This window comes from Kogia breviceps, chromosome 15 (genome assembly GCF_026419965.1).
Source record: "Kogia breviceps isolate mKogBre1 chromosome 15, mKogBre1 haplotype 1, whole genome shotgun sequence".
Lineage (NCBI taxonomy): Eukaryota > Metazoa > Chordata > Mammalia > Artiodactyla > Physeteridae > Kogia > Kogia breviceps.
Window position 1 is genome coordinate 88581346 of NC_081324.1, and position 14808 is coordinate 88596153.

The 14808-nt window shown below is 54.1% G+C and overlaps 1 protein-coding gene across 5 annotated transcripts in view; it reads left to right on the plus strand.

Annotated features, from left to right (window-relative positions):
- The window catches only part of ADGRD1 (adhesion G protein-coupled receptor D1), a 142712-nt gene that overhangs the window by 88558 nt on the left and 39346 nt on the right, over window positions 1-14808 (plus strand). For all 5 annotated transcript variants that reach the window (XR_010837029.1, XM_067015783.1, XM_059040042.2 and 2 more), the window contains 2 exons: window positions 2620-2693; window positions 6559-6682. Coding sequence is in view for 4 of the 5 variants with exons in the window: in XM_067015783.1 (XP_066871884.1) it covers window positions 2620-2693; window positions 6559-6682 (198 nt within the window). In the remaining variant the exon portion in view is untranslated. The remainder of the gene's footprint in view (window positions 1-2619; window positions 2694-6558; window positions 6683-14808) is intronic.

Below are 14808 nucleotides of genomic sequence, written 5' to 3' on the forward strand. Positions count from 1 at the left end.
AGATACTTGCAAATGATACGACCGATAAGGGGTTAATATCCAACATATATTACAGGAACAGCTCATATAACTCAACATCAAACAAACAAACAAACTGATTTAAAAATGGGCGGAGGGCTTCCCTGGTGGCGCAGTGGTTGAGAGTCCGCCTGCCGATGCAGGGGACGCGGGTTCGTGCCCCGGTCCGGGAGGATCCCACGTGCCGTGGGGCGGCTGGGCCCGTGAGCCGTGGCCGCTGGGCCTGCGCGTCCGGAGCCTGTGCTCCGCAACGGGAGAGGCCACAACGGTGACAGGCCCGCGTACCCCCCCACAAAAAAATGGGCAGAAAAGCTGCATAGACATTTTTCCAGAGGGCAAATGCAGATGGCCACAGGCACATGAAAAGATCCTCAACATCACAAATCATCAGGAAAATGCAAATCAAACCCCCAGTGAGATATCGCCTCACACCCGTCAGAATGGCTATCATCAAAAAGGACACAAATAACAAATGAGAATGTGGAGAAAAGGGAACCCCCTTACACTGTCGGCGGGAATGGAAATGGATGCAGCCACTGTGGAAAATAGTATGGAGATTCCTTAAAAAACTAAAAAGAGAGTTAGCATATGACCCAGCAATTCCACTCCTGGGTCTATAGCTGAAAAAAAACCAAAAATAAAAACACTAATTTGAAAAGATATATGCACCCCAACGTTCATAGCAGCACTATTTACAAACGTCAAGGTATGGAAGCAACCTAAGCGTCCATCAAAAGATGAATGGATAAGGAAGATGTGGCCCATATATACAATGGAATACTACTCAGCCTTAAAAAAAGAATGAAATTTTGCCATTTGCAATAACATGGATGGACTTGGAGGGCATTATGCTAAGTGAAATAAGTCAGACAGAGAAAGATACATACTGTCTGATGTCACTTATATATGGAATCTAAAACATAACAACAAACTAGCAAATACAACAAAAAAGAAACAGAGTCACAGATACAGAGAACAAACAAGTGGTTACCGGTGGGGAGGGGGAAGCGGGGAGGGGCACTTTAGGGGTAGAGGGAGGGGAAAAAAGGGGAAAAAACGGCACACAGCAGTGTCCTGGAGGGTCTGGTCCTGCCCGGGGTCGAGGAAGCCTCGCTGAGACTGGGTGGGGGTCACCAGCAGGTTCTTATTTGTATTTTCGATTTTGTGGGGTTTGTGCATTGCACACACTGCAGTTCCCCTGCTAATGACCTTCTGTGGTTCTAAATGGCCTCAGCCGCAGGGCTGTATGTGACCGAGCGTGAAGGTCACGGCAGGCTAAGGCCCGAGGAGGGGACAGAACAGGCAGCCTCTGTCTAGCTTTTAGCGGTTCTCGGTTCATGTGCATCACCTGAAGGGCCTGTGGAAATCCAGAGGCCGTCCTCCCCCCCCCGGGGTTTCTGATGCTGCGGTGGGGCCCTGGGGCGGCCTGGGACGGTGCTGAGGCGGCTGTGAGGCCCACTCTCCGAAACCCGTCCTCAGCGCCGAACGTGGGACGGGGAGCCAGCCGGGGTGGCCCAGGTGGCACGTGGATGAGGTCAGGCGTCTGGGACGCAGCCTGAAAAACAGGGTGAGGGAAGGGAAGGCCTAAGCTTTTCCGGATTTTTCCCACGGCCTTTCTTGAGCCTTTGGTGCTGCTCCGCCCTGAGTTTCCTTATAGGGTTTGAGGCTCAGGTGAGCTCACCTCCCTGAGTGCCAGGCCCCTCCCTCCTGAACCAGTGGGTGCTCACAGAGAGGGTGCCCCTATCGGTTTCTGACCCACACGTTCTCCTGCAGCCCAGCCCGGTGGTTGGGTGTCCGGGGACATCAACTAAGAGGTTCTTGACCTGTTGATTGAGAGTCAATTAGATACTATTGATCCCGGTGTCCTGTGGTGCTGCTGGCTTCCCAAGCTCCCTGGCAAGATTCCTGGACGAGTCTCTGCATCTCGTTGAGGGCAGAGCAGCTGCTGCCAGGTGCCCTGAGCTGGCATCCAGGGAAAGCCCAGGGATGAGACTTTCTCTCTTGGGAGAGCGAGAGTCCTAGGAACAGGGCCATTGATGGAACTGTTCACTTATTCGTTCTTTTGTCCATTGGTTCAATCAATATTTAGTAAGCGCCTGCTGTGTGCCAGACACTAGGGTAGGCACCAGGGATACAGCAGTCAACGAGATAGCTCACTGTGTACACGTTCTAGAGAGGAAGACAGCAGACAAATAAATAAGGAAATACGTAATGTGCTGCGTGGAGATCAGTGCTATGAAAAAACGCGGTAAGAGGACTGGGAAGGTTAGTGTTGTTTTGAATGAGCCGGCAGGGTCTCCTGAGGAGAAGGCCAGGAGGGAGGGAGCCATGGCGTTGTCTTGGGAGAGAGCTTTCTAGAGGGAGGACGCAGCAAGTGCAAAGGCCCTGAGGCGGGAGCCCTGGCAAAGGAGAGCCGGGGGAGAGATGGGGCCGGGTGACCCGCCCTCTCTGACCACAAGGGTTGCGATGGAAGTCAAGGGCTTTGTGTATTGCCAACCCCGTGGGGTCTTGAGGGCTGTGAGGGTGTGGCTCTCACGTCAGTTTTGGCAGCTCGGCTTCTCCAGCTGGATCATGAGGCGTATCCATCCTCTGTCATTTCAGACTCCAAGGCAGTACCTCGAGGCTACCAACGAGAGCAACCGAATCTTCCTGTATTGTGCCTTCCTGGACTTCAGGTACTCTCCGCGTGGGAGGGTCCCGGGGCGAGGAGGGAGCAGGGGCGGGCAGGGAGGGGGCCCAGGGTGTCCATGCTCGGCCACATGCCTGTCCAGGTGACGATCTACTTTTATTTTTTTTTGCTTCTTATATTCTCTTTTTCTTACTCCAGTTGGATTTTTGTGTGTATTTTTTTAACATCTTTATTGGAATATAATTGCTTTACAGTGGTGTGTTACTTTCTGCTGTGTAACAAAGTGAACCAGCTATACGTATGCATATATCCCCACATCTCCTCCCTCTTGCGTCTCCCGCCTACCCTCCCTGTCCCACCCTTCTAGGTGGTCTTTTTGTGTGTAATTTTGATGCTGCTTTATCTCTGCTATTGACTTCTGGTGTATACTTCCTTTTAATTTTACGTGGTGGTTGCCCTGGGGCTTAGAGTATATATCTTGAATTCATCTGTGTCTACCTTCCAATAATATTTTACACCACCACACATGTATTCTGAGACACTACGACAATCTTTTCACAGTTCTTTTTGCCCATTCTTTGCACTGTTCTTGTTGCACACTTTACCTTTACAGATGCCAGAAATGCACAGCACATCGCTCGGATTTTTGCTTTAGAAAGTTAGTTATCCTCTAAAGCAATTCAAATTAAGAAAATAATAATTGCATATTTCCCTTCATTTTTTTCCATCTCCAGCTATTTCATTTCTTTGCGTAGATCACAGATTCCATCTGGTATATTCCTGTAACTTTTCTTGTAGTGTGAGTCCGCTGGCCGTAAGTTCAGCAGATTTTTATTTTTGAAAGATATTCTCACTGAGCTTAGAATTCTGGGTCACTTTTTTCCCCTAGACTTACGCTTTAACAAATGATAGAAGCAATATATCAAAACATGATTCTTTTAAAAAAGAAAACATTATAAATAAAGCATATGTTCCGTTGGACCTTTAGATCTTATCCTGATCTCTCCTCTTGCCCGTAGTAGCCACGGTGGGGAGATTTTTTTGTGTACTTTTTGATAATTTATGCATGTTTTATATTGATGTTCCTGGGAAATGCATGGTGTTGTTTAGTTCCATGTTTCTGGCATCGTTCCACCCTCCTTATTTTGTGTTCTGCCCGCATCTCTTTTCACCGACATGTAGTATTTTTTCCGTATTTATATGCACACGTTCCAGTTATGCATGTGAAAGAACAGTTTTCTGCTCAGATGCCAGCTTCCTAGGTCACAGGGTAAGACACATATTTTCCTGTTATTTGATATCTCTTGACCTTGCTGCCACGGCAGATTTATTTATTCACAAGTTGGGGAACCAGGCTCCTTGCTTCCGCGGATTCCTGGGACGCGGATCTTTACACGCACGCAGAGGTGATGCCACGCGGGGCTCAGCTCCCCTGGTTAATGAAGACGTCGTCACGGCTTCATGGCTCCATTTGGGAAAATGTGACCTTCATGGTTTTCAATTCGTGGTCACATTTTTGGCGTCAGCAGAGGGGACACGTTCCATCCTAGGACCACGCTCCCTGAATTCGTGCCCGCTAGTTTCCAGGTCACCCTCTCATGCACGTGTGGCGTTCATACATTCCGTGGACAAAGGTCACATACGGCCCAGCAGCCGGTGTCGCTGGTTCTCCTCAAGGACCAGAGACGGGTTAGCGCCAACAGGTGGCAGGGAGGGGCAGGACGTGCCCATCTTTAAGGCCCTTTTATCCTGATGTTATTGGGGGGTCGCTCCCGAAAGCTGGTGGCTCGAGTGGTGCTGGCTGCTCTCTGGTCTCTGCTAAATGCTCCCCACCTGACTTATCACAAACACTGCCTCTGAAGCCGCTGTCCCCACGCCTCGGCCATCAGGCTCAGTGCCAGCCCTCAGCCCCCTCCAGGCGACCCACCTCACCCTCGGGTTCCACGCTGCGCAAGCTCACCGCGAGTTACGATCACACAGCATCCTCACAGGGACACCCTCCGCCTCAGGGATGAGAACAAGGATGCCACGAGTGTGTGCTCTGTTCACAGGACAGCACAGGAGCGGGGCAGGACCGTCTTCATCCATCACCCCTCGGGGACAGCCACCTTTCTCACCCACGGCTGACATTGCCGTGAAAACTGAACGTACAGCAAAGAGAAACTAGAGCCTTTAAATTTCTTCAGCTTTAAAAAAGCTTTCCCCAGGGGCCCCTGCCTTCGGCCGAAGCAAAGATTTGTCTTTGCTGATCCCTCAAAGTTGTAATTTCTGGGAAGAACCATTTAAGCAGCCTTTGTTTTGAATTTGAAAATATAGAGAGATACAGGGAAGAAAATTGGAGTCGCTCATATTCTCACCGCAAGAATGAACCACAGTTAACATCTGTGCATTTTTGCTTCAAGTCATTTTGTCTTGGTTTATACTTTAAGGATTAAAGCAAGTAATACGTCAGAACATTATCCTTTAAAAACTTATAAAAAAGTAAATATGTAAAAGACTTTTACATCTTATCCTGGTCTCTTGCCCTCTCTGTGGGGAGTTTTCTTAATAATTTATCTATAATTTATGGTTATGTTCATAGAAAATATACAGTGTTCTTTCGTGTCATGCCCTTGCATCATTATTATGCATTCAACATTGTATATTAAGTTTCCGTGTTTTATCCATATGGATACATGCTGCTTTTGACTGATGTATATACCCTACCAAATTTTATGCAGGTCCCTGAGGTGGACATTAGGTAGCTTTAAAATGTTCTCTATTATCACTCATCATTCAGTAAATACCCCAGACGCATCCCTGTTCACAGAGCTCAGAATTCTCTAGAAGTGGGATTGCTGGGTTGCAGGACCCGCACACTTCACGTTTTCTAGATTTTATTGAAGTACAGTTGATTTACAATGTTGTGTTAATTTCTTCTGTACAGCAAAGTGATTCAGTTATAGATATTCTTTTTCATATTCTTTTCCATTATGTTTTGTCACAATATATTGAATAGAGTTCCCTGTTCTATACAGTAGGGCCTTGTTGTTTATCCGTTCTATATATAATGGTTTGCATCTGCTAATCCCAAACTCGCAATCCATCCCTCCACCAACCCCCTCCCCCCTTGGCAACCACAAGTCTGTTCTCTATGTCTGTGAGTCTGTTTCTGTTTCATAGATAGGTTCATTTGTGTTGTATTTTAGATGCCACATATAAGTGATATATGTTATTGGTTTCTGTCTTTCTGACTTAACTTCGCTTAGTATCGTAATCTCTAGTTGCACGCATGTTGCTGCAAATGGCATTATTTCATTCTTTTTTATGGCTGAGTAGTATTCCATTGTATATACGTGCCACATCTTCTTTATCCATTCCTCTGTTGATGGACATTTCGGTTACTTCCATGTCTTGGCTATTGTGAACAGTGCTACTCTGAACATTGGGGTGCATGGATCTTTCTGAATTGTAGTTTTGTCTGGGTATATGCCCAGCAAAGGAAACCATAAACAAAATGAAAAGACAACCTACGGAATGGGAGAATATTTGCAAATGATGCAACTGACAAGGGCTTAATTTCCAAAATATACAAAGGGCCCACACAACTAACTCAATAGCAACGACAAAACCAACCCCATCAAAAAATGGTAAGAAAATCTAAATAGACATTTCTCCAAAGAAGACATACAGACGGCCAGTGGACACTTCGTATCTATTGGATGTTGGACCCGGCGCTTTGCAAAGTGACCGGGCCAAAGGTTATGCCGCTTTCCCCTCCCGGAAGGAGAGAGGTGCTTGTTTCCTGGGGCCTGATCAACACCAGAAACATCACCTAGTCTCATCAGCCTGGGGCTGAGAGCGCTTTCTCAGCGTCCACGGGCCGCAGGGCTGGGCTTTGCTCCCACTGACGGTGCCTCCTGTGTCCGCAGCTCCGGAGGAGGCGTCTGGTCGGACCAGGGCTGCGCCCTCACCAGCGGGAACCTCAGCTACTCCGTCTGCCGCTGCACGCACCTCACCAACTTTGCCGTCCTGATGCAGGTGGTCCCGCTGGAGGTAAGCGCCAGGCGGGGGTGGGGGGGGCTCTCGGCCTGCGAAGAGGTGCCCTCTCTCCGTCAGCCTGCAGTGGGGGCCGGGTGGCTGGTCTTCGTCGTCAGCGCCGGGGGCTTCCGCCGCAGCAGGGCAGATGGGAGCCCGCGCAGGTGGGGAGGCCCGGTGGCTGGGGACACCCATGGGACTCCGCTTCTTTGGCAAAAGCTCCTGTGCTCCAGGTTTCCTCAGCCAGCACCTGTGCAGACCCTGCGTCCCTCTCGAGGATGCACGTGCCGCCTAGGAGGCGGTCGTGGCCGCATTTTCTGTCTTTGGTCGTTGGGCTCTGAAACCCTCCCTGTGCCGTGGGCGCGTCCAGCAGAGCGAGGTCCTCGGCTCTAAGCAGTGTGCCTGGACGTCCAGAGAAGGTGTCGCCAGTGGTGGCATACAGCTGCATCTATGTCCAGGGCGGCCACACCGTGTCCTCGGGGCATTTCTGCTGTGAGACAGGAGACCCTGGGCTGCAGACGGGGCCCTGGATCTGTTTCTGAGGGACCTGACTTCCAGCCCCAGCGGGAGTGAGCCCTGAGGTGGGGGAGGGGATTTCTGACCACCCCCTGCGTTCTCCTCTCCCAACGGGGCCAGGGTGACTATCCTCAGGTTAAGGATGGAAGCGGCGCCTCCTGGCTGGGTTTCTCTGCTTCAGAATGTTTACTCCTTATTGCCTACTCGGCTTGGTCAGCACTGAGAACTAGAGATTAACTTCTGTGGTTCAAGGGAGGCTTAGCTTTCAAGAGAAGACAGAGTGCTCTTTAAAAATGCAGATGGGGGGCTTCCCTGGCAGCGCAGTGGTTGGGAGCCCACCTGCCGATGCAGGGGACACGGGTTCGTGCCCCGGTCCGGGAAGATCCCACGTGCCGCGGAGCGGCTGGGCCCGCGAGCCACACCTACTGAGGCCTGTGCTCTAGAGCCCGCGAGCCACAACTACTGAGCCCTCGAGCCACAACTACTGAGCCCGTGTGCCACAACTACTGAAGCCTGAGCGCCTAGAGCCCGTGCTCCGCAATAAGAGAAACCACCGCAATGAGAAGCCTGCACACCGCAACGAAGAGTATCCCCCGCTCGCCGCAACTAGAGAAAGCCCGCGCGCAGCAATGAACGCCCAATGCAGCCAAAAATAAATAAATAACTTTTAAAAAATGCAGATGCCCTGTGGTAGGATCCTCTGAACTATGATCAGTCCCTGACACCTGAGCGTGATGACTTCCTTGGCTTCTTAGGCCCACAGAGAAAATGGAATTTTCCTGGTGGGGGTGGGAGAGCAGGGAGTCGATGGGGCTTCTCCTGGGATCTCCTAAGATGCAGGGCGGGTCGGGCACCCGGAGACAAGTTTGGTTTCATCCCATGCTGGTTTTGGAGATGGAAGAGTTTTTACGACTCCGAATTTCTGGCTGCTCTTGAAGATCCGTGGTGATGCTGGGCCCGAGCTCTCACCTGCAGCAGTGGGGCTGGAGCTGGGCAGGGGCTTCCCCTCCTGTGTCGGAGGAGCTGAGTCCTTCAGCCACTCGGGGGCGCACCGGCCACTTGTCCAGAGGGCGCGCTGACCTCCCCACTCCCACGTGCCTGAGGGAAGGGAGGTGGCGGCCGACAGGCAATGAGATGCCGTCCCCCCCCCCCCCCCCCGAGGGTGAGGCTCTGTTGCTGTATGACCTGCTCTGCAAACCCACCTCCCGTCACGCGGGCCCGCCCTCTCAGGGTGCATCCACTCGCAGGGTCTGTCTGTTTGTGAACAGACTCTGTTCTCCTGCGTGCTGTCGTCCAGGCACCGCACGTACTGGGCGTCAGGAAGTGTGTGAGGAGCCCGTGATTGCATCGGTTTTGTTAGGGAAGGTGTGGTTCTTGTAGCAACACGCAGACTGCAAGCAGTGTTTACCTAAGGGTTGGTTCCTTATCCACCATCATTTGACAAATACCTATCGGGTATTGCCAGGCCCAGAGGTTCATTTGTAAACAAGGAAAACCGTGCGTTTCTGCTTTGGAGTAGTTTATATTCTAGTGGGAAAGACAGAGCATAAACAAATTAGCGGGTAAATCGCTAAGTTCGAAGAGCAATAGGTGTAGGAAGAAGCTTGGAGGCAGCAGGTGCGGGGGGGGGACGCCTTCTGGGAGGGTGGTCCGGGGGGTCGTCTCCGAGGAAGCGAATGGCCAGCAGAGTCTTGTCCCCAGAAGGCCCGGGAGAGGAATATTCCAGGCTGAGGACAGCGAGTGCAGAGGGGCAGGAGGACTGATGAGGTTCGCGAATCACGGGTGGAAGGTGGCGGGCAGGGCGCTCTTTCCGCTGCAAAGCGCCTCGTGGATTTTACAAGCGGACTGTGAGTTACTTGGAGACTCCGGAGAGGAGGTCCTGGCGATCCCTAGGAGGACATGGGGGCTGGTCCGCCCCCCACCCCGCCAGCCCCCTGCATGGACACCTGCAACGCTGTGGATCTGGACAGATGACCCCTTTGCTCCGCTCGTGGTGAGGCTTCCAGCGAGGGCGGGGCCAGCAGACTTCTCAGCAGCGCCATCAGGCGGAGTCGCCAGGGGTTGCTAGGTTTCTCCTGGGAAAACTGACGACGCGAGAAATGAGGCCCCGGCGTTGACGCAGCAGCTTTTAGTTTCAGAGCAGCAGTTCTGTCGCAGACCTGAGGGGTGCAAGCCCACCTGTCCGGGCAGGTGTGACCCCCCCCCCCCGCCCGCCAGACAGGCCCAGTGGGAGCGTCTTCTTGAAGGTGTGACCTGTAGGGGGCAGTTGAGTGACTGGCACCTCCTCCCTTTTCGTTTCCCTCCTTCCCATGTGCTCGGTGAAAACGCTTTCTCGGGACTTCCCTGGTGGTCCAGTGGTAAAGAATCGCCTTCCAACGCAGGGGATGTGGGTGCCCTCCCAGGTCGGAGAGCTAAGATCCCACGTGCCGCGGAGCAGCTAAGCCCGTGGGCCGCAATTACTGATCTTGCGCTCCTCAGTGAAAGAGCCCGCGTGCCGCAAACTACAGAGCCCGTGCACTCTGGAGCCCGCGCGCCGCAACTAGAGAGAGAAAATCACACGCCACAACTAGAGAGAAGCCCACGTGCCACAACAAAGATCCCGCGTGCCGAAACTAAGACCCGACGCAGCCAAAAAAACAAAAAACAGAAAAAAACCACCCTTCTCTCGTTGACCCGCAGCTCTTTGATCCTAAGTCGGGGCGCACGCTGGGTTGTGAAACACTGGTAGCTGAGGAGATCGGTGCGGTGGGCCGTTGCTGGTGATTTAAAGAAAAATGAAATAAGATGACAACATAGCAGAGTGCATTGAAGTCAGGAGGGTAAGTCCCTGTTCGTGAGACCCCAGCATCAGCTACCCTGACTGCATGAGACGCCCGTTCTACTGGTCCAGCCACTCAGTTGCTTCCTCTGCCACCCTTGCATATCCTAGTCCACCGGTCCTGACATCACTCATATCTCCTGGCACATCAGGCCCTGGAAGATGAGAAGCACGGCCTCGGTGAGGCTCACGCCTCCACCTCTGTCCTCCAGCCAGGCGCCCTTGTCCTGCCTCCTGCCGGGGCCTCGGCCCTCGCGGCTCCGTCTGCATCCTTCTGGTGTCACAGGGGAGAGCCCAGCCGCTCTCGTTAGCCCCCGGCAAAGGCACCGCCCTGCCGCCTCGCGGAACCTGTGTCAGTACTGCCCCGAGGGTCTCAGTGGTCCTGTGGCCAAGCCCCCTCCTTGACAAGTGGAGAAAATGAAGTCCAGAGGGCGGGGTGGCCCCGCCTGTGGTCACTCATCCACTCATCAGTGAGTTGTTGAGTTCCAGGTGACCCCGAGGCTTCTGAGGTGTTACCCCGGAAAAATACAGTGCTCGAGATGTTGAGCGCGGACGGAGACACGGCCTGTGAGGGCAAACGTGGGAGGGTCAGGCGGGAAGGCAGAGGTGGCCCCGCAGGGCCTCCTGAGCGGGGGGCGACGGGTAGAGACCCCGGGGGGTGCGGGGGAGCCACGCAGATGCAGGCGGAAGGGCGCCCAGGCCGAGGAGCCGTGGGTGTGAGGCCTGAGCATGGCAAGCCGGGAGGCTGGTGCGGCTCCCAGGAAACGTGCCGGGGAGCTTCAGACCCACATGTCCGGGGCGCCGAAAGGCCGCGGGCGTGACGGAGTGGAGGCCATCGCGGAGGGTGTGGGTGCGGTGAACTGAGAGCCCTCGTCCTGCTGTCGGGGCAGCCGCGGCGCCCGCGGCCTGGAGCTGCCCCCTCGTTGATCGAGAAAAGCTGGAGGTGGGTTTTGTGCAAGATCTCCTGGTTTTTAGATGTGTCATTAGTTATCCTTTCTAGGCCACGTGTGAGAGGTGTATCCGTGGCCTGGGCCAGTCCGATGTCCGCAGACCAGCAGCCTGAACCGCACGTGCTCAGGGGCCGTCGGGTCTTGTGAAAACGCTGATCTAGGTTCCTCAGGTCTGGGTGGTTCCCTGCTCCCAGGGCCCAGGCACCGCTGGCCGCAGACCTCTCTGAATAGACCCTAGGGTCAGGCCCCTCGTCTGTCAAGGTCAGATCAAGCTTGTGTTCACGTCCGTGAAAGCGGCTGGGCCGGTTGTTACAGATTTGCAGGGCGAGTTAGGGTTAGTCCGATTTCAAACGTGTGCTCTGTAGCCGGTGGAGATGGGGCCTCGGCTGGGGGTCTGAAGCGGGGGGTGGGACAGATGGCCCTCCAGGAAGTAAGAGGCAGAGGAGACTGGTGAGACTGCCTCTTGGGAGAGCAGTTCCAGGGACGCAGGAAACAAGGCTTGTTCTACAGTGAGCGGAAGGCAGACCGAGAGCCAGAAGAAGGGCAGGTGTTCTGTCTGCAGGCGTGGCAGCTCTGGGGTCACTGGAGGTGGGCTGTGGTCCTGGGGGTCACAGAGCAGAGTGCCTGCGGGTGACAGCGAGCACAGGAAAGGCACCGTTGTGGGGTCCCTTCCCTCCTTCTGGCCTCGCGGCTGAGGGTTTGGGGACTTGCCCAAGGGTCACCCGGGGGCAGAGTCCGGACTTGAGCTCTGCCCTCCTGTGCAAAGCTCAGGCTGGTGGTCACGCCCCGGGTGGACCCTTTACCCGCCCAGGACTAAATCCAGTCTCCTCTGCGACGTGGGTGGGCCTGTTGGGTAGTGAGAGTGGGCAAAGGGGCAAAACACTCGGCGGGAAGCGGTGTTTGCACCAGTCGGTGGGAGAGGGAGGAGAAGGGGCAGCTCGGTCTAGGGAGCTGGGAAACTGGGGTCACAGAGCGTCTGCGATCACAGCTCTGTCACCACTCAGGGGCAGCACCAGGTTTAGACACGGTCAGTGGGTGTCTGCATGGGAGCAAATCACATGTGCTCATCGCCGGGAAAGGTCGATTTGAAAATGCTTTAAAATTAGCTGTGCTAAAAAGGAGCGTTTTCATGAACGTTAGAAAAAAGCAAGGCGGTTATCACAGGTAGATGCCAGATCCGTGGGGCTTTCGGAGAATTAATGCAAACAACACGAACGCCTTTCTCTACCTGACGTTGAGCCTGCACCTTCCTGGGCTCCTGGGCGGGCCTCTCTCCTCCAAGCCCACGTTGCCTCTCCCTGCCCGTCTCTCCTGGCTCCCCTCCCGCCCAGCTTCTGCCTTGGGCGTCTGTCCTTGGACCCCCACCTCCCCGAGTGAGTCAAACAAGGGTCGGGAGAGACCGGACCGAGCCCCCTGGCCTGTGTGATACGCCCCCGGTAGTGCATTTGTGTGGCATGACCTCAGGTGAGAGAAGAATACAGCTCGCGGCTTGGGAGGCCGTTGCGGAGGTCTGAGAGCACGCTGCCCGCGGCTCCTCCCCGGGGGCCGGCTGAACAGGCGGGTGCACGAGGTAGTCAGCTCCACAGGGGAGAGCGGCTTGGAGAAATGCAGGAGCGCTCCCCCCGGACGCCGCCGGAAAGCCCAGTGCATGCGGGTTTACTCAGTAACCCTGACTCCCAGGCACAGGGACCAAAGGTGCACGGGAGGAGGCCGGCGGGCGCTAGAACCTGGCTCATCTCTAAGGACCGACCCGCAGCGGGCGCCGGGGACCGAGGAACAGAGGCTGCTGCTGCCTGGACGCTCTGGTGGGCTGCTCCAGGCAGGAGCCGGGGCAGGGGCCAGGCGGGTATCACCCCGGGTTTCTTGTTGAAGCAGCAGTAACCGCAGTGGCTGCCTTACGAGCGGAACTTATAGGTAGGAAGGCAGTCCGAACAGGCAGGATCGGGGTCTGCCCCCTGGCTCCCTCCCGGGCTCCTTGACAGCAGCCGGGGTCTGGACGTCAGTCCTGGGACTGCGCCAGGACAGGGGCACCTGGGAGGGCCGGGGGCCTGGCAGCCGCAGGGAAGGAACTGTTCCCTGAGACAGAGTCACAGCCCGTGGTCTGCAGGCTGACTTTGGCCTTCAGTTATAGCCCTTTTGTCAACATTTAATTTTTTCACATTTATTTTATTGAACAAAATAACATTTTACAACATTGTGTTAATTTCTGCTACACAGCAAAGTGATTCACGTTCTTCTTCATATTCTTTTCCATTACGGTTTATCACAGGCTGTTGAACAGAGCTCCCCGTGTTATACAGTAGGAACCTTGCTGTTTATCCGTTCTCTATATAACAGTTTGCACCTGCCGACCCCAAACTCCCAGCCCACCCCTCCCCCAGCCTCTCCCCCTTGGCAACCACAAGTGTGTCCTCTAGGTCTCTGTTTCTGTTTCTGTTTCATAGAGAAGTTCATTTGTATAATATTTTAGGTTCCACATACAAGTGATATCACATGGTATCTGTCTTTCTCTGTTTGACTTGTGCTGGCCATTATAAACAGAGCTGCAATGAACACTGGGGTGCACGTATCTTTTCAAATTAGAGTCTCCTCCAGATATATGCCCAGGAGTGGGATTGCTGGTCGTGTGGTAGCTCTATTTTCAGTTTTTTCAGGACCCTCCATACTGTTCTCCGTAGCGGCTGCACCGGTTTACACTCCCCCCAACAGTACAAGCGGGTTCCCTTTTCCTCCATGCCGTCTCCAGCATTTATTATTTGTAGACTTTTAAAAATGATGGCCATTTGTCAACATTTCAAAACTCAGAGATATTATCTAAAATCTTGGATTTCTGGTTTTCTTAAAAAGAAGAAGCAGCAGCAGCAGATCTGGCCACACAGAGCTTCCACTCCTGACGGAGCAGCCCTGCCCCCTGCAGGCGGGGGTGTGCGCTGCAGTTCTCCATAGTCCGCACCTCTCCCTATCACCTCCCTCACTAGGGGCCATTCATCATCATGCTCTCATTATTCTGCTTCTAGGAAGACAGTAAAATGCTTCTTGTTCTTTTCTCCGGTGGGAAAGCGACATACACACTAAGAGGGACCGTTGGGAAAGAAAGGAAGATAAAGATGTCTCTTTTTGGAAGAATAGTTTCACTTGTTTAGTATGTACGCACGCTCCTGGCTGGCCTCCTGAATTTATATAAGCTGCCTCTCTGGAGGCACTGGCGTTTGTGGTCTCTGAGTCAGAGGAGTCCGTGTCCTGGAGCAAACTGCAGGCTCTTCTGGGCATTTCTAAATCTAGCCGCTGGTGGGAAAGGAAGGGCACAGCTGGGGCACACCACGCCTTCCTGAGGCTGGGGCTGCGTGCGGGGCTGGGAAGGAAGTGGTGTCCCGCCTTCATAGGAGCCCCTCCTCTGTCTCTCAGGGCCCATGTCCAGTCTGGGCTGATGGTTAGCAGACCCACCGGTGGCTGCCACACCCTCAGACTCTGGCTGCCAGGGAGGGGCGCAGGAGCCTAATTACAAGGCAGCCCTGGGGCTGGTGAAATGCCCCCTCCCTGAGCTGTATTTGTGGTCCTGGTGGGCGTATCGCAGACAGGCCAGGCCAGCATTTAGTCTGGTGCTGGCGGAGGGCTTGATTCACCATCGGGAAGCAGGTTCTTTCCTCCAGGGTCTCTGAGCGTGCGCGTCACTTAGGCAGCTTCTGATGAGCACCTACTGTGTGTGGCTCTGTCCCCGTCACTGGGGTGTGGCCAGCAGCGGCCCCACTCTGCTTCCCGGTCAGCTAAGCACTCGGTCCATCCCCCGACACACCGCATGACCTTGAGCAAGGCCCGCTCTGAGCGTCGGCTTCCCTGCCTGTGACGTGGGTCCTCATGGA